Below are 27,112 nucleotides of genomic sequence, written 5' to 3' on the forward strand. Positions count from 1 at the left end.
CATTGGAAGGCAAAATGGAGAAAATCAAATCCCATATAGAGGAAAAGTTCTAAGCCATCACTTGGATGCTTTCAACCATGGAAAAATGGCCTCATTCGTTGAGAACTGCTTTGAGAAATTAGAGGATATGATGAATAAGATGCCCTAGATAAGTGGCGGATCAAGGCTTTTGGATGGAGGGGAAATAAGGAGGAAATTTTTTGGTAAAGATTGTTAGGCGACTTACCACTATGTAGGCATTTTAGGGAAGGGGAGTGGATGACTGAAAAAGGAGGGGGCTGAACCATAGGGATTCGGTCATTAGAGGTAGATGAAAGAAATGTGGGATTCTCACCTTTGATACACAGGGGAAAAAATAGAGGGATCATGAAAATCGCTACACTGGAGAAGGAAGAAGCTATTGGGGAGGTGGCAATTCTAGGCTGAGAATGTTAAAGATGCAAATGATTGATGCCAAGGAAGAAGAACAACTCAAAACATTCAATAAACAAATTGAAGAGGATAAAAAAAATAATTATCTCAAGAAATAATCTTAATGAGCTACCAATTCGCTCTCAATATCCTGTGTTTATTGTTCAGGAGGTACTTATTAGATGGAAGAATTTACCAGAGTATGAAGCCACAAGGGAGACATATGAGATGATCAAGAGACTATTCCCATCTTTCACCTTAACGACAAGATGCTTTTTTGAGGGGAAGTATTGATACATCAATGGTGGCCCACCTTATAGGGCCCAAGGGAGTTAATATTCACTATGTAATGAGGAGAAATCATGGGAGCAATATTTAGAAAAGTTTATCTAGAGAAACATGGCTGATTTGAATTTAGATATGGAGATGATTAACTAAAATATGTTTTCTAATTAAAGAGAGCAAACTTGGGGACTAATTTGTAGGGGATTAATTAGGATATGTTTCCTAATTAAAGAGTGCAAATTTGAGGGTTGACTTGGAAGGGATTAATTAGGAGATATTTTCTACTTAAAGAGGTAGATTTATGTGCTAATTTAGGAAGGGATTAATTATAAGGGATTTCTTAATTTAAATTCAAATTGTTGAGAGAAATATATTAGGAAAGGGGGGCAATTTTAGGAGGGAAGTAAGGGAAGCTTATTTAAGAATAAGTTTAGGGTTTAATTTTTTTTTTTGGCAGAATTTTGAGAGAGGTGTTGTCTGTAATTTTTGTGAGGGATCCTAGTGTCGTCTAGAATTTACGAGAGAAAGTCCTCTCGATAGAGGGTCATTGTATCTTGTTTTATTCGTATTTAGTTTTTCATCAATAAAAATTTGCATTTTGTTGAATCCTTTGAGTTTTTTTCTATTTTTTATAGCAAGGCATGTCAATCTTCTACCATGGCGATGTTTAACTTTGGTTGGAAAATTGTTAGGTTTGTTGGGACAAATGTTAGAAGTGCGAACGAATGATTTAAAAAGATCATAAGCTAAAGGCTTTCAATCATAGACCTCTATAATATATTTGGATTTATGAGCCATTAAAATCTCAATAACATTAGGGAGAGGAGAACCATTGGTGATATGGATGCAAACCCTACTAAAGGTTAACAACATTTTTTAGCCATGAGCTTGTCGACCAAAAGGGGAATGTCGATGCAGTTGGAAATCTTAGAAATCCCCTCTAAGTTCCACTAAACTAGAAGGAGGTCTAAGATCTTAATCCATAGTGAAATGGACGAAAGCTCTTCACGGATGGGACTAAACTATAGAGGCCATCTTTATAAAATTAAATGCTTACCGAGGAATAACCAAGGGCCTCTTGACTAGGCCATATTGTAGTCCTCTAGAGAGGTAAACTTCAGAAGAAGAAGAAGACCATCAGAGAAAGAGTAGGTTAATAAAATCTTTGAGAGACTAGGCCCAGATGATGGTAACAAGCAAAGAACCATGTGGATATCTAAAAGGATGCTGTGAGCGGGGGTCAGAATGCAAAGGGTTTGATCGCATTATCCCATAGGACAAAATAATTGTATACCTTTACACTCTACATGAGAAGGCCAATGGGAGTGTAGATGCAATAATATATATATATAATCATGGAGGATAGTGGCTTTAACCTACACATCTTGATGGGTAATAATATATATGACCAAAAAATCATGAGATTTTCCCTATTTGATACAAGAAGGCTCCATATATGACCAAACTAGATATGAAGGCTCTATCCTAAGGAATCAAGAATTTTAATTTATAAGTTTAAATCAGGAACTATGTAATATACAAGTGAATCTATCTAGCGTCATATATGATGATGCATGAAACAAATATATAAATAAAATCTTTTATTCATTTATCTGGAAAATACAAATGACCTAAGGTCTGCAAGAAAGTAAGGTGGCTAAGCTCCACCATAATAAATCTGGTTTTTTGCACCTATGTAATGCAGGTTTAAATATACTTGCTTATTGTGTTCTGGCTCTGGGTTTTCTATAGAATTCCAAAAGAGACCTCTCATAGGGGAAAGGGGATTAAATTTTAGAGCCCTATATATATATTTATAAGTAAATATTTTTAAGCCTTTATAACTCATTGAATGTATACAACTTAATCTAGTTACAACCCAGACACTTTACATTTACACTTGACTCTTGCATATATATTTGCGCCTAGAAACATTTTACTTCACTTTATTTTGCAAGTGTCCTAGATACATTTTATTTTGATATTTTACTTGAGCAGTAATGCATTGATATGATGCATGTATGCAGATATAATGCATTATGAAGCAATATGTATAAAATGCGTACATGACATCCAAAGTATAGGAAATAAATAAACACACCAAGGATACCCTCTAGGCAAAGGTACCTGCATCATACAAAACACACTAGCATCCTAGCCTAATACTAGAGTCAATTATCTTAGCAAATAAGGTCTAGTGTGTGTAAAATGTCATGTGTCTTTGATATGTACTTGGGGATTTTGTGTTCAAGTTTTGTAAATTTGAAGTTATATGTTGGATATAGGCTAAGGGAAGTTTCAATTTAAGTTTATATTTTAATATTTTAAAATTTTATTAATCAAAATTTAGTGAGTATTATTTGTTTGAGTTATTTTATGTTTTAAAGAACCATGTTAATTAGTGGCTTCAAAGTACATAAGTCACTAACCCAAGTCCTAAGGCTTATTATTGCAATGATACCATTCACTAGAAAGGATATGATTTATTGCATAGAGTCCTTACGTTTTAATTAAGTGTTTTAGTGCTTAAGAGCTTCCAATCCCAAACACCTTTGCCTTCCTAAAGTTGTCGAGCACAAGGGTATAAATCTCTAATTTCTAAGAGTTTTATTAATAATTTATTAGTGAATATTAAAGTTGAATAGTGATTACCTTTGCTAAATCAGGTCTATAAGATTTATTTTATCCTCGTTAGGGCTAAGTTAATAATCTCGTAAGCCTGGATTACCAAACAATCACCTTGATTAATTGTGTTTGATTGTTTGTTAAATATATTGAATTAGTTATTTATTAAAGGACTTAAGAATCCAATGCATATATGTCTTCCAAGATGGAGGCAAACATAGGATATAAAAGTCCAATTGATTATTCAGAGATCCTCCAATCCAATGCATATGTATCTTCGAGCATGAGTTGAATACAATGCATAAAGGCTTTTTGTTATTTAAAATTGATTAAGGACATTTTAAATCCAGTACTAATATGACCTCTAAAGAGTCAAACAAAAAGCCTATAAGGTCCTTTAATTATTTGTTCGGAATTTAATTGATTAAATAATTAAATTAAATTAAGATTAGTTATGTTAATTATGAGTTCTTATTTTATTTGAGATGATAAAAATTGAATTATTATTCACTAATTTTTATTTTCTTTGTTTAAATTTTTAATGATTTATTTGAGTTTTAACTAATTTTCAATCAATGTCATTTAATTAATCAAATTTAGTTATGTACTTTTATTTTAAAATTTTATCAATTTTTGTTTTGTCTATTTTATTTAATTCATTTAGATTACATTGTTAATTTATTTAATTTAAAACTATTAATAAATTTGATTTATTAGAGTGTGACAAATTGAGTTTGTTTATGTTTAATGAATCTTTTTTATCTTTATTAGTATATTTATTTTATTAGCACATTATGATTCATGACAATCAAAGGGGAAAATTTTTAAATATGAAAATAAATCAATACTACGCATTCCTAATTTTGTTACTAACAAATAAAATCCTACTCACTAGCAGGTTAGGGGATTTGAAAAATTAAATATAGGATTTCTACAAGGACCTAAGGTTTAAGGGACCCTAGTCACATGCAAGGTTTAGAGGATCTAAGGAGCTCTAAGTTTTATAATTTACCTCACCTGAGTTAGTCTGGTTCAACTGGCCGTAGCACCTCCATTTAGAAGAAATAGATATGATCAATATTCTCAGCTTTAACCTCTAATCAGATCCATCATTACCAAGCAAGAGATGTGTTAGAATTTAACACATTATAATTTACAAATGTATGTGAAATTAAAATTGATGATAATATTTGAGAGTGATTATGCATACAAATATGGCAAGAGAGAAAGATATCACATTGCTACTTATAAAACTTCATGGCAATTATCCATGACATGAATATACATGATGAGATTTAACAATTGTCTTAATTTCATCTATGATGCAACTTATAGTAACAAATAAATAGTTATGATCATTGCACTAATAAGAATGGTGCCTATGTAATAATAATCTCACTTATGTGAATATAAGATTTCGTTTATAAACTTGGATAACATGTATATATATATGGGATAAACTACAATATTGTATTGAAGTTATTTTTATATTAACTTGAGAATAAAACAATTCATAAGAAAGACATTCACATTGAATTTATATTTTAATTATTATTCACTTAGATATTAAGGCATAAATACTTGTGAATAGTTTGACTAAATATCGCTTACAAAAAGATTGGAACATGAATATCTATAGTAGAAAACTAATAAAATGATTTAAGCATGAACTTGAATAGATAATATACAAGTATATGTGAAAAAAAAAACTATTATCAAACATTGTTGGCTCAAGAAAAATGGCACGAGTGCATGAATCCTGCTTTGTAGCCGTAGGATTCCATTTCCCTTAAGTCAAATTATAGTTAACCAGATTTCCCCTGAGGGTAGTGCCAGGGTTTAATTAGATCTGGGATCCTTACTTCCTATGAGTGCAAACACTCATAGTTTATTTTTTTATTTATTTTTTTATTATTTTACAAGCACTCATAGTTAATTACCCTCTTAAAAAGTAAGAGAGAACTCTCGATTAAGGATCAAATAATTTTAGATATTTTTTAGTCTCAATAATGGGGAAAATGGAGATAAACTCGATCAAGATCTCATGGTTCCGTCATCCCAGGTATACCATAGATTTCAGTCCACCAACACTAACAATCATTGACCGTAGTGTCCAGGAAATCTAATTAGCAGCCATGGGTTGCCTCCTCTCAGAGATCTCAAGTAGACTGAAGTGGTGAGATGTGAGTTTTAATTTGATTAGATGTTTTGGGGTTTACATCTATTAGAATACCTAGAGATTTATTTAATTTGAGATTTATAACTTCGTTTAGAAGTAACCCAAGTTTTTATATAATATGATACTTATGGATTTCATAGAAAGTAGCCCATGTATTTAGATTTAATTTGGGACTTACGGCTTTCGTAGAAAATAGTTCGGGGAATTTTTATTTGGAATGGAGCTTACTGCTCTATTTATGAGTTGCCCAAGAATGGTTCTTACAACCTAACTCTACACCTGCCCAGGGATTTAAATTTGATTTTTTAGTTAGATTTGGATTTTAGGGTTATTGAAGTTCACTAAACAATTTTCCTAAACATGGGTCTTACGACTTTCGTATAAAGTAGCCCAAATTAGTGGGACTTACGACCTTTATTGAAGGTAGCCCAAATATTTTAGTTGGGTAGGTCTTATTACTTCTTTAGAAGTTGTCTAATGATGGGTCTTACGATTTAGTCCTGTAATCTAAGTGACCCGAGTTATGGGTCTTACAACCTTTATTGAAGGTAGCCAAAGTATTTCAGTTGGATAGGTCTTAGTGCTTCTTTAGAAGTTGCCTAGTGATGGGTCTTACAACTTAATTATGTAAGCTAAGTGGCCCGAGGTGTGGGTCTTACAACCAAGCCCTACAGACTAGGCTGCCCAAATTATGGGTTTAATTATTTAGAAATAGGGTCATTCATTTAGAAGTTCCCTAACACCCAGGTCTTACTTCTTCTTTTAGAAGTAGCCCAAATGGTGGGTCTTATAACTTAGTCCTATAGACTAAGATGCCCAAATGAGGGGTCTAGGTTTGTATTATCACTTAAACATTTCCCTCAAAGGTCGGACTTACAACTTATATTAGAAGTAGCCGGTGTTTTAATTAGAGGTTAGGAGTTAGGCCAATTTTACCTAAAAACTTTCCCCTAAGATCGGGCTTACTTCTTTCCTATAAAAGTTGCCGGGTAATGGGTCTTACAACCAAGTTCTTATAAACAAGACTGCTCTAGTGAGGTTTGACATTATTTTCTTTATTTTAGCATAGTTGTGTTGCTTTTACACGCTTCTAGTACTTTGTTCTATCTGCAGTAACAATATTTATTATTTTTCTGTATTTATTCAATTTATTTGCAATGCACTGATCCTTATTTGTTTGTTTGCAGGGGCTCGTACATGAGAACTTTGGAGAGCTCGGAGATTATGTTATTCTGTTGGAGAGTTTTGGTTATTGTTGTAGGGAGTTTTGTATAGGAATTTGTAGAGTTTTGTTTGATTTGAGTTTGAATTGTTTGTAGATTGAGTTTGTTTTGAGAGTTGATTGCTTTGTATACATGTCTATGAAGATGAAATTTACAAAGAAATTTGATCATAAAAATATGGGTTTATGTTTCCAACAATTTTGATATTTAAAAAGAGTCATTGTAGATAACTTCAAGCTATTTGGCTTAGAAGGCAAATATGGCAACTCTTTCAATTTCGCACAATAATTTAGCTATAGTAGGAAATTTGTTTTCAAGTCATTTTACTTTCAACATACAAGAAAGTTTTAGAGACTTGAGGAAGGGAAGTTGTCCAAATGTGAAAGAATTTTCCCATTAATGTAATGTTTCCTTTAAAAAATATATATATATATATATCGAAGTTCACATTGATGTTGTTCATCCATATTGCAGAACTTGCACTTAGGTAATATATCTTACGCTTAGATTCTTTAAACGATTTTGCGGCTGAAGGTTGAGAAACACCTTATATAAATTGATGTTGCCTGAATATTTTTTTTTTTTTTTTAGGGCATAAGCCCATATATTAAAGATAAAAGAAAACGTTACAAGTAAGAAAAATTACATGTAAGAAAACTACCTAACATAAGTAAGACAAAAACTGATGTAGGTAAAAAAGAAATAAACCCCAACTATACCACCCAAATCATACACATATGAATATCCAAAATGTGGTAAATGCAGCAAAAAGTGACCAGCAATAGAGCCAACATCCAAGCAGTCCAACCAGATCCGAAAACCAACTTCTGCACCAAAACCCAGCACCAGAGGAACTCCAACCTGGGTAAAAGAATGGAAAACCACCTTCCCAGCCAAGTCAGAAAAACAGGAATAGAGCAAGCAGAGCGAGTAGAAGGAGATGAAAACCAAGCCCGGAAAATTATTAGCCAGGACTCAGAATAATAGTTAAACAGTAAAATTGCCCCTGGTTGCCCGAAGACCGTCCAAGGGGGAACGAAATCATATCTCAACAGTCGGAGCTTCAACATTGTCCTGGCTAAAATAATCCACCCAGGCAACCAGCAGCCACTGCAGCAACAACATCTCCAAGAATAGCAGCAAAGTGCAGGAATAACCCAGCAATCATACATTATCCGGAAGCAGATCCTTAACTTTCCACTTGGAAATTTTAATAAAAACCACTCTTTTGATAGAAGAAACCAGAGTAGTAATACTATGAACCTCATTACCAAATCTTCTGCTATTATGCTCTCTCAAATGTGGTAAATGGTGCAACAAACCACCATCTTAAAATAGTTTTTGAGCAAAGTAGTACCCACAAAATCAGAATCCAACCATTGCAAAAATTGTAACACAGTTGGCCTAAGCAAAAATTCACTAGAGGCAGGAATAAGAGAGGAGAGAACAGAGAAAGCGAAAGGGCATTCAAAGAAGAGATGATTTACAGTTTCCGGCTCAACTTGACACAGGGAACAAGTTAACGGCACATGTATATTTCGAAGCCTTAAAGCATCTTGGGTTTTTAAACCAACTACAAGAGCAAGCCAGACAAAGACAGAGTGTTTAAGAACATGCTTCTGATGCCAAACCAGAGAATGCCAAGAACAAGAAGCCAGAGAACAGTAAAATTCCTCCAAAAATTCACTGAATTTCACCTTAGCCATATCCTTCCAAATTAAACAAGGACCCGAGGAGTTAATAATGAGAATTCTAGAGATATAGTCACATATGGAATTAGGAATGTTCACCGCCAAATTCCAACCCCCAGATACAATATAATGCTTAACCAAAGGCAGAGAAAAACAGTCCAGAGATTCTCTACCAAATTTATCCAATAGAGTATTATTATCACACAAATGATCCCAATGCAAAGCAATAGGAGCAGTTGGAGTGATAATAAACTTGAAATTTGCCTTCACAAGAGCAGCAGTATTACATATAGATATCCAGAATTTACTTGCTTGAGGAGACGGGGGTTTCCACGGGGAGCTGTAACGGGTAGACAACCAATTGGACAGAGGGGAGTGACTATTATACATCATGTAAATGATAGTGCAGTTGAAAGCAAATTGAATAGCACTTAAAGAGGGAATACCTAAACCACCTTTATCTTTAGGCTTGCAAACATTATCCCAGGATACCATATGAAGCTTATTGGAGCAAGTAATATCACCAAAAAAAAGGAACCTAGAATAGGTTTTCTTGAAAAACTTAAAAACAGTTTTAGGTAATATAGAACCTCTTATCCAATAGGCAATGGTGTTCTGAATGGTAAACTTTAGATATTGTAGTCTGCCCGCAAATGAAAGAAGGTTAGCCTTCCAACCATCAAATTTGTTATGAATACTATCCATCAAAGGAAGATAATCAGCCACTCTCAATCTATTAAAAGAAATAGGAATTCCAAGATAGGAGATCTTGGAAGTAATTTGAGAAATAGATAAAGCTTGGCACAATGAGTTCTGATTCCTTTGATTCTTTGAAAACATCACAGAGCATTTATCGTAATTCACATGAAGACCCGATACTTGTGCAAATTCATCAAGAATAGAAGAAAGAAGAGAACAATTCTCAATGGTAGCTTCCCCAAAGATAAGAACATCATCAGCATATAAAAGATGAGAGAGATGGAAGTTATCAGCATTAAATCCTTTAAAACCTCTAGCCTCTAGAAGGTTAGAAAAGGCATCCATTACAATACAGAAAAGGTAAGGACTTAAGGGACAACCCTGCCTAAGTCCCGCAGAAGACGGGAAGTAGCCTTCCAAAGACCCATCAATTACCATAGAGAAATTCACATTAGTAATACAGGCCTTAATCCAGGAAATAAAAGTTTTAGGGAAACCTTTATGTAATAGCCTAGCAAGTAAAAATTCCCTAGAAACAGAATCAAAACCTTTCTTGATATCAATTTTTGCACAAAAAATGTTGTCTACCCCTTTTTTGTTAATCAATGATAAGATATCATTGGCAAGCAATATATTATCAGTAGAATTCCGAGATTTAACAAAACCGGCTTGTGAATCTTTAACAATACTAGGCATCATCGATTTTAGTCTTCCTGCAATAACTTTAGCAATGATTTTAAATAAAGTATTGCATAATGAAATAGGCCTATAATCAGTGATAGAAGAAGCATTGCAATGTTTAGGAATAATAGCTAAGGCAGTAGCTTTTATCCCACTAGGAAGGTAACTTTTAGAAAAGAAAGCATTGATAGCTTTGCACACCGTAGGCCCAATAATATGCCAACCAGACTTGTAAAAATGATAATTAAAACCATCTGGCCTCGGAGAAGATTTTGAGGATCCCTTGAAAATAGCCTCCCTGATCTCAGCTTCAAGAATAGGCATAGTAAGCAAGTTACCAGAAAAATCAGGAAGAACAGCACCAACTGGAATTAAATTTACATCCTGACAAGGAGGAGAGGGAGGATTAAACAGATTGTGAAAGTAACGAATGATGGAATTCAAAACCTCCTCTCTAGATAAATCAGAATTACAGGAAAACAAATTGGCCACCAACTTAGAACTTCCCTGCCTACACCTGATCTTCCCATATAGGAATTTAAGATCATCTTCACCATGATGTAACCAATTAATTTTGGCCCTTTGGATAACCCAGCTAGCGAGGGAAGAGGAAACCTCAGCAATTTTGAGATTAGTCTCTTTAAGGGAAGCCACCAGAGACAAGTCCAGAGGGTTTATTTGAATTTGTTGAAGGAAGTTAAGTTGATCAGCATGAAGAACCTCCAATTGAGCAGATAGAGATTGGGAGTTAGCCCAATTATGGTTTTTGATTTCCCCTTTTAATTGCCTAAAAACAAAACAGAGGTGGGATAAGGGGTTACCAATCATAGGCAACGAAAAAGCATTAAGAAGATACACCCAATATCTGTCGTTATTAGTCCAAAAGTTCTTAAAAAGAAATTTGTGATGAGCATGAAAAGTCAATCCCGGATGCAGAATAATCGGGGAGTGATCTGAACAAGATGTTTGAAATGAACTAAAAGAATTAGGGAAATTCTTAATCCAATCCTCATTAACAAGAGCTCTGTCAAGTTTTATAAAAATAGGATTGGCAGTTTGCTGATTATACCAAGAGTAAAGGCTACCAACCGCGTTCAAATCCACCAGCTTATTAACAAAAATCATGTTGTTAATATCCACCAAGTTAGAATGATGAAGAGGCAAACCTCCCGACTTATCTGAGGCATAACAGCAGCAATTGAAGTCCCCAATTACTGCCCAAGGAGTGTTACCAGAAGGCGCAGCCGCACATAAAGAAGACCAGAGCTCTTTCCTATCAAGAGCATTATTAGCAGCATAGACAATAGAAAATTGGAAAGGGGGAGAATTGCCAACCGAAACAGTCCCATTTATCAGTTGAGAGGTAACAAGAGAGGGACTAAAACTGAGTTTGCTAGCATCCCACTTAATCCATATCCTACCAGAGGAAGCAAGATTAAAGTTATGAAAACTGTCTTCATTAGAAAAAAGCCGGTGAGAAGAATCGAAAAACGGATCCAGAAGGGAGGAGGCATGAACACGGGTTTCCAAAAGACAGAGCATATCTAATTTAAAAGACTGAATCAGACGCTTGCAGCTAAGAACTTTGTCGGGTCGATTAAAACCCCTAACGTTCCATACACCAATGGAAGGGAGAGACATCAAAAATTTTTAAGAGTTTGGGATTTTTTACCCTGCTTCCCCTTAGCAGTTTTCTTAGTGACTTCAAAAGTAGCTTGTTTTTTCCCCTTACCCGGTTGCTTATAAGCATTATTAACAATATCAGCATTGGAAGCCTCAATCTCAAGCAAATCCGTGTCACTTTGATTGCTTAAGATCTGAAATTTATTCGGGGAATTAATTCTAGTGGAAGCTTTCAGAGTTGAAGGTAGATTGGAGGTAGATGAAGAGGACAGTTCTTCGGTGGGGATATTTAAATTAGGAATAGTAGCATTAATGGCATCAGAAGAGATACCAACTAATACAGAATCACCAATGGGAGGAATAACAGTATTGTCTGGAACTTCAGTAGAAACTAAAAGATGTAAATTTTTTCCCCCTTGTCAAGATTCGGCGGAGGAGAATGTATTTGATAATGAAATGGTTGCCCAATACTATTAGTATGCACAGAAATAGTATTAGCTGTAGAAAGGGCTACAGTTTTAGAAACACCTGAATTTATTGCCTCAGAACGAGGAGGCCTAGAACGGGAGTGAAGTCGGTTACTGGGCTTCTTGCTGAAACTCCTACCACGCCCGATTTGTTTTGAAGTCGTAGGATCATTAATGACAGGATTTGGATTCTGCGGGCAAGAGGAAGAGTAATGCACCAAGGACTTGCAATGCTCACAAGGAATAGGACGCCATTCATATAGCACCCTTAAATCAATAACATCCCCATCAAGAGAAACTTTAATAACATCAAGATAGGAAGCCTTACTGTCAACGAGAACTCAAATACAAGCAAAAGTCAGCCGAGTTTTTTGTTCAGTCAGCTGGTCCGCCGCTACCGGAACACCCACTTTGCTTGCGATCCTAGAAATACCTTCAGAGTTCCAACAGGCTAGAGGAAGGTCATGTATTTTGATCCAGATCGGTACAGCGGAGAAGTCTTCCCTCTTAGGCTTGAATTTAGGGTGCCATTTTTGAAGAACAAATGGCTTCCCTAAAAGGACCCACACTCCTTTTGACCAAACCATCTCAAAATCTTCAGCATAGGAAAATCACAGTAAGAAGAAACCATCACTGAGGGAAAGAAGCTTGAGGGAGCCTTTCAGAACCCAAGTTCTGTTGAAAGCACCTAACAAAGCTTCATAGTATGGTCTACGCCCTATTGAATAACCAACAAGACATAGACTCCGGTCCTCACCCCCAAGAGCAAGTTTCTCACCAGAAAAAGGAATAATTTCAGGTTCGGATGGATGATGCGAGAAGCTAAAGGCCTTAGAAGAAGAAGAGCTAATATCGGGGGCGAAGATTTGATTCCAGTTCCGCAAAGGAGCTGGGGCCACAGCAGCAACAGAAGAAAGAGGCGGGAAGTCAGACGCAAGAAGAGTCGACTTCATGAGGGGGAGCCTCCGGCTTAGCCGGAGGGGCGGCGGAGAGGAAGAAGAAAATCAGCTCCACAAAAAGGAGCAAACCCTAGCAGAGCAAACCCTAGCAGAGTTCGACGAAAATTTTTTACTACCCTGTGAACCCGGCATTTTGCCTGAATAATTATAACTCCAATGTAAGGACAAATCTGTCAGTCTCCACTAGTCACCTAATTTGATATTGCAAGCCTTTGTTAATTAGTTATACAATCTGATTCAATTTAGTTAACAAAAATAAATATTATCAAGTTAATTAAGGAACTACTCAATATTATAATTCATCAATTAATTCAACAGGCAAATTAAATGCTCTCCAATTTCAAAAAAAAAAAAATAGAGATCTATTGTTTTTTTTAAATCCACTTAAATCCAAAAAATTTCGAGAAAATTTTGACAGCCTCCCGGCGTCCCTTCCCCACCGAGGGAGACATTAGGACGGCGTTTTCCATAATTTCTTTCCAGCCAGATCTAAGGTCGACGGTGCGAAGCCTTGAATTTGAAACCATCCCGTTGGACTTAAAGTCGACAATATGAGGTCTAGAATTTGAAACCATCCCGATCGGACTTAAAGTCGACAATATGAGGTCTAGAATTTGAAACCATCCCGATCGGACTTAAAGTCGACGGTACGAGGTTTTGAATTTGAAATCATCCCGACCTGACTTAAAGTCGACGGTGCGAGGTCTTCACTTTGAAATCATCACGGTCAGATCTAAGATCGATGATGTGATGTCTTCTTTAAAATCATCTCAATCGGACTTAAAGTAGAAAAAAATCTTATTTTATTTGAGTAAAATATCTTGAGAACATAATATCTGATATTATAAAAATATGTATTTTTTTTTTAAATCGTTTATAGGAGAAGACATAATGGGTCAAAAGTAATCATTACAGGCCTTTAAAAAAATAACAATTCATTAGAAGGAAATCATTTCACTGTTCAATCGAGGAAAGGCATGCAGTTTAAGAAAACTATAGGCTTGGAATGATCCACGGTCACAGGCATATTCGCATGAATAAAAAAAAGAGTTGGAAATATCGGTTGTGTTTAAAACGGAGATACAGAAATCCAAAAGGCCTTTGAAGAAAGAATTTTTATTGCGTCCTCCCATTTGACGTAGAGATACGTCCTCCCATCATCAAAAAATTCGGTTTTTGCTCGGTATTGCTAGGTATTATTTGATAATAACGAGGAATATCATCATGTGAAGACCAATACCGAGTTATACCGAGCAATACAAAAAAATACCGAGTTTTTTCTAGGAAAAATTATGTATTTTTTTGTATTGCTCGGTATTGGTTTTCACATGATGATATTCCTCGTTATTGTTTGGTATTGCTTGGTATTTGCTCGGTATTTCTCGTTTTTTAGCGCGAATTTAGCTCTGGGAAGACGTATCTCTACGTCAGGTGGGAGGACGCAATAAAAATTCTCGAACAAGAGGCTAGGGGTGTTGTGCAACGGGATTCTTACTTGCCGGCAAGAGGTAAGGGAGTTCGGATGGAGGGCGTCGGAGTCGCAAAACAGGAGGCGGAGGCGGATTGCGTTCTTAGCAGCGGGATTTACCTGAGGAGAAAAACTTTGATTTTACGATTGGAGGCGGGCTCGTGCTCGACGGCAAGGCAGATCGGAGGCGAAGTTTGGGGCGTTAAGACTGGAGGCCTAAGTTCTGTCCAGCCTTCGGTTGCATAACAAGAGCGTGAGAAAAGAATTTTTATTAGGTCCGGACACCTGACGTAGCTCTACATCCGGACGCCAATAAAATGTCGCCACGTGCTCTTGCTCTTTATCGCGCGGCCCGATGACCCGACCCGGAATGGAAACCCGGTATTGCTATGTTCGTGTATTGCTCAGTATTGCTCGGTATTGCTCAGTATTGCTAGATATTGCTTGGCAATAACGAAAAATACAGCTCTGTCAATACCAATATCGAGCAATACCGAGCAATACCTAGCAATATCGAGCAATACCGAGTTGGTCTTGACAGAATGATATTTCTCGTTACCGAGCAATACCGAGCAAAACCTAGCAATACCCTGGTTTGTATAAATCAGCTAATACATAACAATATTGGGTTTCGGTCTGAGTTGGGTCGTCGGGCCGCACAGTAAAGAGCAAGTGCACGTGGCGACATTTTATTGATGTACGGATGTAGAGCTACGTCAGGTGTCCGGACCTAATTAAAATTCGTGAGTAAGAGAGGAAAATGAATGTGAGTGATCAGTTTATGTTCTTCTATTTTTTTTATATACAATGCATCGCCGTTGAATGGCATTTTTGAACGAAGCAATGCATCATTTTGGCGATGTGGGTCCAGCTCGAAGTGACGCTTCCATTCGTTTCGTTTGATTTTGATTGCTTTCATTATTTAGAAATAAATCTTATGCTTGTATGAAAGGCATTATAAATCCTTTATTTATTTTACGGATCTCATTTATGCTCTATGGTAAAAGTTACTCTGGCTAAAAAAATAATTTAAATTTATATTAACTCAGAATTTCCTTACGGAACTTATTCTAATCAATACAGCTCACCTTGGCTTGTTGGTTGAGAGCTTATGCTTCCAACTAAGAGGTCTTGGGTTCGAGTCTTTGTGTATGCGTTGTGTGTGTGAGTTTGCCTTAAATGGCCTAAATGTCCCAAAAAAAAAAAAAAAATAAACTTATTCTAATCTTTGCAACTTAACTCGCATATGCAAACTTGGTTTAAATCATTATCTTTCAAACTTTAAGGAAAGTTGGTAGCTTCACTCATTTGTAAACGATATGCTCCTGGTTTAGCTATCTTCAGCATATATAATCCTTCCAATCAGGTGTTAGCTTCACAACTCTAGTTTTTTTATTATTTTTTTATAATAATAAAAGAAGGTAAGAAATAGTTCGCCAACAATATTGTTGTGCCGCCCGTCTTATCATTGTGTTAACACGACTTCATCTTATGCCTCTGATTTGTCAACGGCTCTGATCATTTTCATATTTCTACCATATCTGTCTTCATCCACTCATTAGTGGATTTTGCTGTTGTTGCTAATGCCTTAATTATTTTAGTCAACAAACATTAAAGATAAACAGTGATAATTATTATCAAAATTAACTTCAATTATTGATTAAATTAACTTAAGATTTTTGAAAAGTTAAATAGTAAAAAGACTATCTTTCTGTTTTGGATTCATGGATCATGCGAAGTAGATAAGCATGTTTTCTTGATTTTAAATCCTTAATTTTGTCATTGTAAGATAGCTTCTAATGTCATGAAAGAAAATAAACAGAGACATACTCATCCCATTCTCATGAAAAAATTTTAATTAAGAAGATAAAGTTGTTATATCGATCCACCAGTTATTTTTATTTATCTTAAAAGAAATAAGCTAAGAAGACTATAGAAAACCACTTCTCATAGAGAGCCATTAAGAAATTCTTACAAAAGTACACGTAATATAAACAAAATTATAAATGAAATATTTGAGCTTATGACATATCAAGGTAATAAAACCTTTTTTATAAGAATTTGCACAAAATTATGAAGAGACTATTAAAGCATCATGGTGTAAAAATTCAAGTGTTAAGCAATAAAGAAATTAGTAAAAATATATGCTATGGATGAAAATGTTGAATGAATACACAACAAAATTAAAACTGAAATAATTATGCAATTAATATGATAGTGTAATTGCTCCTACATTATCAAATTTCAATTAAGTTAATATTGAAGAATATCAGGATGAAACCAAGAAATCAAATGAAAAGCAAGCCGAACAAGAAACATTAAAGAGTGTTTTGAAGGGAAGGTAGCCATAGAGTTTCTTCTCCCTATGTTAACTTGTGAACAATGTCTTCTATATATGCATACAACAAAGTATTCTCAATACAGAGTTAGTTAAGATTGGATAGATGAGATTAAAGGCACATGTATCCAATGGTTGAGGATGACAGCAGCTTCCAAAATACAAAAACTGTGGAGAAGTCCTCATGGAGAAGTGAGCTAATTGATGCATACATAAGAGCACTTATCATTTGTGCTTATCAGCCCCCCTCAAGCTGACAATAGGTGGTTGAACTGTCAGCTTGTTGCACAAATGATCAAAGCAAAGATAATTGAGAGATTTGGCAATATGATGAACTGAAATATGATTGCACTTGATGCAGTCATGGATAAAGTCACAGCCAATTTCTATATGTTTTGTACATGTATAAAAAATCATGTTATATGACAAGGTGAGGGAAGAATCATTGTCACAAAAGAGTTTAGTGGCATCAGATTGAATACCAAACTCTTGTAAAAAGGAGTGAAGCAAAAAAATGTCGCAGGTGGCTGTAGCTAGTGCTCTATATTCTGCTTTAGTTGAGGAAAGAGCTGCAGCTGTTTGCTTTTTTACACACCATGAGATGAGAGTTTCTCCAAGGTATGCATAATAAGTAGTAGTTGATCAGTGATCCAAAGAGTTAGCAGCCCAGTCGAAGTCAGAAAATGCTTGGAGAATGAGTGAGGATCACATAATAGGTAATCCGAGCTAGAGAGTGCCCTTAATGTATCTTAGAACCCATCTAAGAAGTTGAAAGTGAAGAGTAGTTAGCTGGTGCATAAATTGATAGAGAAAATTAACTGCATACAATATATCAGGCCTTGTAACCGTATGGTATTGCAAGCAGACAATGATTGACCGATAGAATTAAGGATGCTGTTAAGGTTCAGATTCTGGAGCAGAGGAGGATTACTTCAAAGGTAGTGGAGTTTTGACCGGTTTATAATCAGTCATTACAGCTCACTGGAGGATATCAATAACATATTTGGACTGGTTGAGATGTAAACTAACTAAATGATGAGTGAATTAAAGTCCCAAAAAATAATGTATGACTCCAAGATTATGCATGTTGAAGCAGAGATGAAGAGAAGAAAAAAAGTCTTGAATGTCAACTTCACTAGAATCGGTTAATAGTATATCATCAACATACACTAGGATATAGATATGTTGAGAGTTATAATGATAACATAGCAGAGAGAAATCGACTAAGCTAAGGATAAAACCATATTCAACTCGGTAGGAAGAAAATGTGGATAACCATTGCCTCGGTGCTTGCTTAAGGCCATAGATTGCCTTTTTTAGTAGACAAACATGATTAGGGTATTGGGAATCAATGAACCTAGTGGGTTGGGTCATGAAGACTTGTTCATCTAGTTTTCCATGCAAAAATGCATTAGAAACATCTAATTGTAGTATAGGCCAGTGATAAGTGACAATAATTGTTAGGAAAAATATTAGTGGTAGGAAACTTTGCAATTGGACTGATGTGTCATGAAAATCAAGATCCTATTGTTGGTTAAACCCTTTGGCAACTAGTCGAGCCTTGTGTCATGAAAATAATCCCTATGGAGAGGTTTCAGACTTCCTCTAAAAATAAAATTATTTATTCTCATTTGATGGGTGGTTTCCAAGGAGAGGTGTTCGAGATTCATAATTCCTATGTGAGGCTTTAGTCCTCGTCTAAAAATTAGGTTGACTATCCATATGACAATATATTAATTTTGAAGAAATTTATTTGATGTTCATAATTCTTATGAGGAGTTGATCTCCTATGACAATGAGGTCATCTGGCCTCTTTTAGGTGGATTAATTTAAAGAAGGTGTTTGAGGTCTGTAATTTCAGTAAGAAGGTTCTCATCTTTCACTAAAAGTAGAGTTGAATGTTCTTGTTTGAATGAAGTAGCTATGAAGAGGTGTGCCTTAGATTCATCTTTCTTACAATGTGGATCCAATCTTCCTCTAAAATTGTGATTGGCTAGATTTGAGAAGAGGTTGATGTGATGACTTTCCAATAACAAGATCATGAGAATGTAAGGGGGTTTTTTAAAAAAAAAACTTAGAATATTTTATTGAGAATTTTATTCTTTATGATTTTGATTAATTTATATCGATCAATGTTTATTTTTTCTTCATTTTGGTAATATTATTTTGCTTTTTTTGTATGATCTTTCAAATGTGTGCGATTCTCCCAAAAAATTTCACTTCAAAATTTTATTGTTTGATTCTTTGAAGAACTTTTTCTTTTCAAATTTTTTTTTCTAAAATTATGATATTTTTAAAATTTTGATGAATTTTGGTGACTAAATTAAGGATAAAAATAAATTAAATTTTTATTTTATATATACACTTTTAACATCACAATCAATTTCTATGTTTTTTTTCATATCTAAATATTGTCATTTAAAAAAAATTGAAGTGGATGCAAGTCAACAATCTTTCAGCTACACATTGCTATATAAAAATCTTTGAGGATCAAATGAGTGAGTTTTCTAATATTTTTTATATTCTCTTAGATTTACAAAGCTTAAACATTCATAAGATTTTTAGAAACATGATACATGATTGCTCTAACCTTCTCTCTCGAATGACTCACATTGGAGGTAAACATGTACTCTAAATATGATAGAATGTTTTCTCATTTAATGGTATTTTGTTGTATATCTTATTGAAAAAAGATCTAATGGGGGTAGGTAAAATGTGGGTTGATTTTATTTTATTCTCAATTATCAATAATATTTAGTTTGTGTCTCATACAAAGTTTTTTTTAACATATAATTTTATTAAAAAAATATTTGTCTATTGAAAAGATTACTTCGGAAGGGAGATTACAATTCATTATTCTTTGAAATTGATTTATACTTTTTAAATAGTATCTTTATTAGATGTCTTTTGAGCTTTATTGGATGATGCATGACTACTTAGCGTTATTGAATGTCTCTTGAGATTATCTAGAGAGATTTTTGATTGATTGTTGATCAAATTGTAGTGATGACGAGGATAAGTCATGGCCTCTGGAGTAGACTAAGCACAAAGAGTTTTCAAACTCCAAATTTATTGCAAACATCCAAGAATAATTTCCTATTCATTCATAATCTTTTTTTATAGCTTAAAACAACCCATTTAAAATTCAAATGATTTTGGAAAGAGAATCTTTGTGGAGATTGAAGTGGTCAATGAGAAAAAAAGAGGATATCAAACGTTTATGACCAATTTCATGCCACAAATGCATGGTTTCCACTTAGTTCTCCGCTTCTATAAACTTCTTTATAACTCACAAAGCTTATATCATTTCAAAAAGAAATTTTTATATGTCAAAATTCAAAATATGAGCCAAAAGTTCAACATTCATCATGACAATGGTTTGGACTTGGGCTTAGCTTGGGACTTTATCTACAACCTTTGAGTTTTGTTTGGACCTCCTAACTACTTTGGGACTCCTCACTGCTTTGGTCTTTCACATTAGGCCTTTAAGCTTTCCCCTTGTCTCTATATGAACCTCTAAATCATGTGTTTATACTTTTTTTTTTTATGTTCTACCTCAATTCAACTAGGACTATATAAACTTTGATGTGCAGAGTTGAAATCTAGTTAATCCTCAACAAGTTCAAGGGATAGCCAAGTGTCTTAAGTATGTGATCTAGCTTTCCATCTGACTAAGAATGTATGTTCTCCTAATTGGTAGTATCATTCTCACCAATGATAACATAATCTACCTCTAAGGTAGGTTGGGGTATCTATAATTAATAATTATTTTCTCCTACTAGGGTATTAGGCTTTATACCTAGATTTTTGTTAGTCTCTCTAAATGAAAAAAAAAAACTCATAATGTTAAAGAACAGACTATTAAACAAGCCATTGCAAATTAAAACGATAAGCATGGGTTTAAAGTTTCTTAACAATTTTAAATATGTCGTTGTTGACCTTGATTTTTGCCCAGGCTTCTGGTCAAAGAGGTTGACTTGGTCAAATTGACCATTTTTGCCCAACACCCTCTCTAATGGGTTCAATGAGTCGAACTGAGTCTGTTGATCCCAGACCTGGGTCCTGGGTCAACCTGGTTGACCAGGTCAACCAGGGTTGACCCAAATGTTTTTTTAATTGATTTTAAACCAATACCATGTCTTCAAGGCTCAACCCATTAACTCTTTTGACTCTCTTGACTGATTTGACCAAGTCAATCATTGACTTAGTCAAACCAAGTCTTAAATAGGTTAAAATAACCTATTTAGAGCCCATTAAGACCCCATTCATGTCTCTAATCAATGCCTATTAATTCCAAATTCAAAATCCTGCCTAAATCACTTCATTTGGCCTCTTGATTGATGGTGGATCGAATCTAAGTCGTTCATAATCGCTCCAAGCCCTTTAAGTATGGATTTTAGGGTTCCAATTGGAGGATCTTGCATTCTATTCCCCCTAAGCCCGAGATCTTTTGTGGAGAGCTTGAGAGAACCCTCATCTACACTTTCCAAGTAGATCCCGATGATCCCAAGTCGAAGTCGGCGATCCTCCAGCAACCCGAAGGTCTAAACATCCAAGGCTTTGATCTACTAGATCCAGAGCTCGTTTGACCAAGGATTCAAGAGAGGAAATATATGAGGACAGTCTACAAGCTCAACCGTATCAAGAAGTTTTCTAATATTTTTTATATTCTCTTAGATTTACAAAGCATAAACATTCATAAGCTTTTTAGAAACATGAAACATGATGGCTCTAACCTTCTCTCTCGAATGACTCACATTGGAGGTAAACATGTACTGTAAATAAGATAGAATGTTTTCTCATTTCATGGTATTTTGTTGTATATCATATAGAAAAAAGATCTAATGGGGGTAGGTAAAATGTGGGTTGATTTTATTTTATTCTCAATTATCAATAATATTTAGTTTGTGTCTCATACAAAGTTTTTTTTAACATATAATTTTATTAAAAAAATATTTGTCTATTGAAAAGATTACTTCGGAAGGGAGATTACAATTCATTATTCTTTGAAATTGATTTATACTTTTTAAATAGTATCTTTATTAGATGTCTCTTGAGCTTTATTGGATGATGCATGACTATTCAGCTTTATTGAATGTATCTTGAGATTATCTAGAGAGATTTTTGATTCATTGTTGATCAAATTGTAGTGATGACGAGGATAATTCATGGCATATGGAGTAGACTAAGCACAAAGAGGATAATTCATGGCATCTGGAGTAAACTCACAATTATGTTAATTGTGAGTTTTTATTTTGTTTGAGATGATAAAAATTGAATTATTACTCACTAATTTTTATTTTCTTTGTTTAAAATTTTAATGATTTATTTGAGTTTTAACTAATTTTCAATCAATGTCATTTAATTAATCAAATTTAGTTATATAATTTTATTTTTGTCTATTTGATTTAATTCATTTAGATTATGTTGTTAATTTATTTAATTTAAATCTATTAACAATTTTTATTTATTAGAGTGTGATGAATTGAGTTTGTTTATGTTTAATGGTTCTATTTTATCTTTAATAGTATATTTATTTTATTATGCACATTATAATTCATGACTATCAAATGGGAAAAATTTTAAATATGAAAATAAATCAATACTATGCATTCCTAATTTTGTCACTAATAAATAAAATCCTACTCACTAATGGGCTAGGGATATTGAAAAATTAAATGAAGGGTTTCTACAATGACCTAAAGTTTAAGGGACCCTAGTCACATGAAAGGTTTAGAGGATCAAGGGAGCTCTAAGTTTTAGAATATATCTCACCGGAGCTAGTCTGATGCAACCGGCCGTAGCTCCTCCATTTAGAAGAAATAGAGATAATTGATATCCTCAGCTTTAACATTTAATCAGATCCACCATTACCTCGCAAGAGATGTGTCAGAATTTAACACATCATAATTTACAAATGTATGTGAATTAAAACTGATGATAATATTTGAGAATAATTATGCATATAAATATGACAGGAGAGAAAGAGATCACATTGCTACTTATAAAACTTCATGGCAATTATCCATGACATGAATATAAAGGATGAGATTTAACAATTATCTTAATTTTATCTATGATGCAACTTATATTAACAAATAAACAATTATGATCATTACAATAATAAGAATGGTACTTATGCAATAATAATCTCACTTATGTGAATATAAGATTTCGTTTATAAACTTGTATAACATGCATATATATGGGATGAACTACAAATTGTATTGAAGTTATTTTTATATTAACTTTAGAATAAAACAATTCATAAGAAAGACATTCACATTGAATTTACATTTTAATTATTATTCACATGGATATTTAGGCATAAATACTTGTGAATACTTTGACTAAATATCACTTACCAAAAGATTGGAACATGAATATATATAGTAGAAAACAAATAAAATGATTTGAGCATGAACTTGAATAGACTATATACATGTATATGCGATAAAAAAACTATTATCAAACATTAGAGATAAGCCGTAATAATTATTAGCAAAATTAACTTCAATTATTGATTAAATTAACTTTAGATTTTTGAAAAGTTAAATAGTAGAAAGACTATCTTTCTATTTTGGATTCATAGATCATGCAAAGTAGATAAGTATGTTTTCATGATTTTAAATCCTTAATTTTGTCATTATAAGATAGCTTCTAATGTCATGAAAGAAAATAAAACATAGACATACTCATCCCATTCTCATGAAAAAAGATTAATTAAGAAGGTAAAGTGGTTATTTTGATCCACCAGTTATTTTTATTTATCTTAAAAGAAATAAGCTAAGAAGGCTATAGCAAACCACTTCTTATAGAGGGTCATTAAGAAATTCTTTCAAAAGTACACCCAATATAAACAAAATTATTAACACAATATTTGAGCTTATGACATATCAAGGTAATAAAACCTTTTTTTATAAGAATTTGCACAAAATTATAAAGAGATTATTAAATCATCATGATGTAAGAATTCAAGTGTTAAACAATAAAGAAATCAGTAAAAACATATGTTATGGATGAAAATGTTGAATGAATACACAACAAAATTAAAACTGAAATAATTCTGCAATTAATATGATAGTGAACTTGCTCCTACATTATCAAATTTCAACTAAGTTAATATTGAAGAATATCAGTCTGAAACCAAGAAATCAAATGAAAAGCAAGCAGAACAAGAAACATAAAAGAGAGTTTTGAAGGGAAGGCAGCCATAGAATTTCTTCTCCCTGTGTTAACTTGTGAACAATGACCTCTATATATTCATACAATAAAGTATTCTCAATATAGAGTTAGTTAAGATTGGATAGATGAGATTAAAGGCACATGTATCTAATGGTTGAGGATGACTGCAACTTCCAGAATTCAAAAACACTGGAGCAGACCTCATGGAGAAGTGAGCCGATTGATGCATATGTAAGAGCACTTATCATTTGTGCTTATCAGCCCCCCTCAAGCTGACAATAGGTGGTTGAACTGTTAGTTTGTTGAGCAAATGATCAAAGCGAAGATAAATGAGAGATTTGGTAAATATGTCAGCTTGTTGATCTTGAGTAGCAATATGATGAACTGAAATATGATTGCACTTGATGCAATCACGGATAAAGTGACATCCAATTTCTATGTGTTTTGAATGGGCATTAAAAATCAGTTTATATGCCAAGGCCAGGGCAGAGACATTGTCACAAAAGAGTTTAGTGGCATCAGATTGAATACAAAACTCTTGTAATAAGGAGTGAAGCCAAATAATGTTACATGTGGCTGTATCTAGTGCTCTATATTCTGCTTCAGTTAAGGAATGAGCTACAGCTGTTTGCTTCTTTACGCACCATGAAATGAGAGTTTCTCTAAGGTATTCAAAATAAGTCGTAATTGATCGGCGATCCAAAGAGTTGGCAGTCCAGTTGGAGTCAACAAATGCTTGGAGAATGAGTGGGTATCGCATAATAGGTAATCCGAGCTAGAGAGTACCCTTAAAGTTACATCCAATTTCTATGTGCTTTGTATGGGCATTAAAAATTAGGTTATATGCTAAGGCTAGGGCAGAGACATTGTCACAAAAGAGTTTAGTGGCATCAGATTGAATACAAAACCCTTGTAATAAGGAGTGAAGCCAAATAATGTTACATGTGGCTGTAGCTAGTGCTCTATATTCTGCTTTAGTTGAGGAATGAGCTATAGTTGTTTGCTTCTTTACGCACCATGAGATGAGAGTTTCTCCAAGGTATGCATAATAAGTCGTAATTGATCGGCGATCCAAAGAGTTGGCAGTCTAGTCAGAGTCAAAAAATGCTTGGAGAATGAGTGGGGATCGCAGAATAGGTAATTCAAGCTAGAGAGTACCCTTAATGTATCTTAGAACCCGTTTAAGAAGTTGAAAGTGAAAAGTAGTTGGTGCATAAATTGACAGAGAAAATTAGCTGCATATATTATATCAGGCCTTGTAATCGTAAGGTATTGCAAGCAACCAATGATAGACAGGTTGAATTCAGGATGCTGGTAAGGTTCAGATTTTGTAGCATAGGAGGAATTCTTCGGAGGTAGTGGAGTTTTAATAGTTTTACAATCAGTCATACCAACTCACTGGAGGATATCAACAATATATTTGGACTGGTTAAGATGTAAACTGACTGAATGTTGAGTGGCTTGCAATCCCAAAAAATTCTATATGGCTCCAAGATTACGCATGTTGAAGTGGAGATGCAAAGAACGAAGCAAGTATTAAATGTCAACTTCACTAGAACATATTAATAGTATATCATCAACATCCACTAGGATATAGATATGTTGAGAGCTATGATGATAACAAAGAAGAGAGGAATCAACTGAGCTATGGATAAAACCATATTCAGCTAGGTAGGAAGAAAATGTGGAGAACTTTTGCCTCGGTGCTTGCTTAAGGCCATAGAGTGCCTTTTTTAGTAGACAGACATGACTAGGTTATTGGGATTCAATGAACCTAGTGGGTTGGGTCATGAAGACTTGTTCATCTAGTTTGCCATGCAAAAATGCATTAGAAACATCTAATTGTAGTATATGCCAGTGATAAGTGACAACAATTGTTAGGAAAATATGAGTGGTAGGAAACTTTGCAACTGGACTGAATGTGTCATGAAAATCAAGACCCTATTGTTGGTTGAACCCTTTTGCAACTAGTCGAGACTTGTGTCATGAAAATAATCCCTATGGAGAGGCTTCAGTCTTCCTCTAAAAATAAAATTATTTATTCTTATTTAATGGGTGGTTTCCAAGGAGAGGTATTTGAGATTCATAATTCCTACGATGAGGCTTTAGTCCTCATCTAAAAATTAGGTTGACTATCCATATTACAATATATTAGTTTTGAAGAAATTTATTTGATGTTCATAAGTCTTATGAGGAGTTGATCTCCTATGACAATGAGGTCAATTGGCCTCTTTCAGGTGGATTAATTTCAAGGTGTTTGAGGTTTATAATTTCAGTAAGGAGGTTCTCATCTTTCACTGAAAACAGAGTTGAATGTTCTTGTTTGAATGAAGTAGCTGTGAAGAGGTGTCTCTTAGATTCATCTTTCTTACAATATGGCTCCAATCTTCCTCTAAAATTGTGATTGACTAGATTTGAGAAGAGGTTGATGTAACGACTTTACAATGACAAGATCACGAGAATGAAATATTTATTAGGATAACCTTGGAGGGAGTCTAGAATTTTTTTTATTTGTAATTAATATAATATTTATAAAATTTGTAAAGAGTTGTGAAAATATAACTTTGAGTTGGGATATTCTTATCCAACTCGAGTTTCAAAAGAGGAAGGCATCATCATTGGGGAGAGTCTTCTTCCATTTGGAAGATCGAGCTGGATAGCTTTAGATATCCAAAGAGAAAAGGCAATGCCCCCTATTAAGGGGGAATAGGGGGGATTGTCTTTTCGTTTGGATATTCAAGCCACGACGGATCAAAGGAGTTCAAGGAGGAGAGATCCAAGGAGTCCAAGGAGAGAGATCCAAGGAGTCCAATGAGAAGTGATTCAAAGAAAACTGAATACTTGAAGACCAATATCCCACTCAAAGTCATTTGCGTCTGTCATAGGCTTAGAAATCTGGGTTGTTGGCAGTGGTGCCCGGCCACTTTAGTTTCTGCATATCTGGATTGTAATAAGGGCAATTTGTCTATGACCATTTAGTTGATTATTTTTCTGAATTTATATTGATGTGTTTACATGATTGTGCATTAGAAATTACCTGTTTTTTCTATGTTTCTTTCTTGCATGCCAATTTTGTTTTAGCCTAGATTGCGTTAGGCTCTTTTAAGGATTATAAAAATTCTTTTACTCATAACTAATCTTTAAAATTCTAAGTTTAAATAACACAGAAATCTAATGAATCTAATATATTGCCGGAATTATCCGGGGTCGCATGCATATTACTGCATCATTTTTCCTTGTTATAAGACATCTCCCTGCCTGTAGGTAGAGTCCGGATA

The 27,112-nt window shown here is 34.3% G+C and overlaps 1 protein-coding gene across 1 annotated transcript; it reads right to left on the reverse strand.

The window, feature by feature from the left end:
• Positions 1–7,764: 7,764 nt before the first annotated feature.
• LOC110108146 lies at positions 7,765–12,837 on the reverse strand. Its single transcript, XM_020838660.1, has 5 exons — positions 12,500–12,837; positions 11,889–12,211; positions 11,467–11,790; positions 8,046–11,338; positions 7,765–7,833 (listed from the first exon to the last, which is right to left on the reverse strand). Exons 1-5 carry the CDS (start codon positions 12,835–12,837, stop codon positions 7,765–7,767), a joined length of 4,347 nt encoding a protein of 1,448 aa, XP_020694319.1.
• Positions 12,838–27,112: the final 14,275 nt, after the last annotated feature.

Source organism: Dendrobium catenatum, unplaced genomic scaffold (genome assembly GCF_001605985.2).
Source record: "Dendrobium catenatum unplaced genomic scaffold, ASM160598v2 fragScaff_scaffold_493, whole genome shotgun sequence".
In the NCBI taxonomy this organism is placed as follows: domain Eukaryota; kingdom Viridiplantae; phylum Streptophyta; class Magnoliopsida; order Asparagales; family Orchidaceae; genus Dendrobium; species Dendrobium catenatum.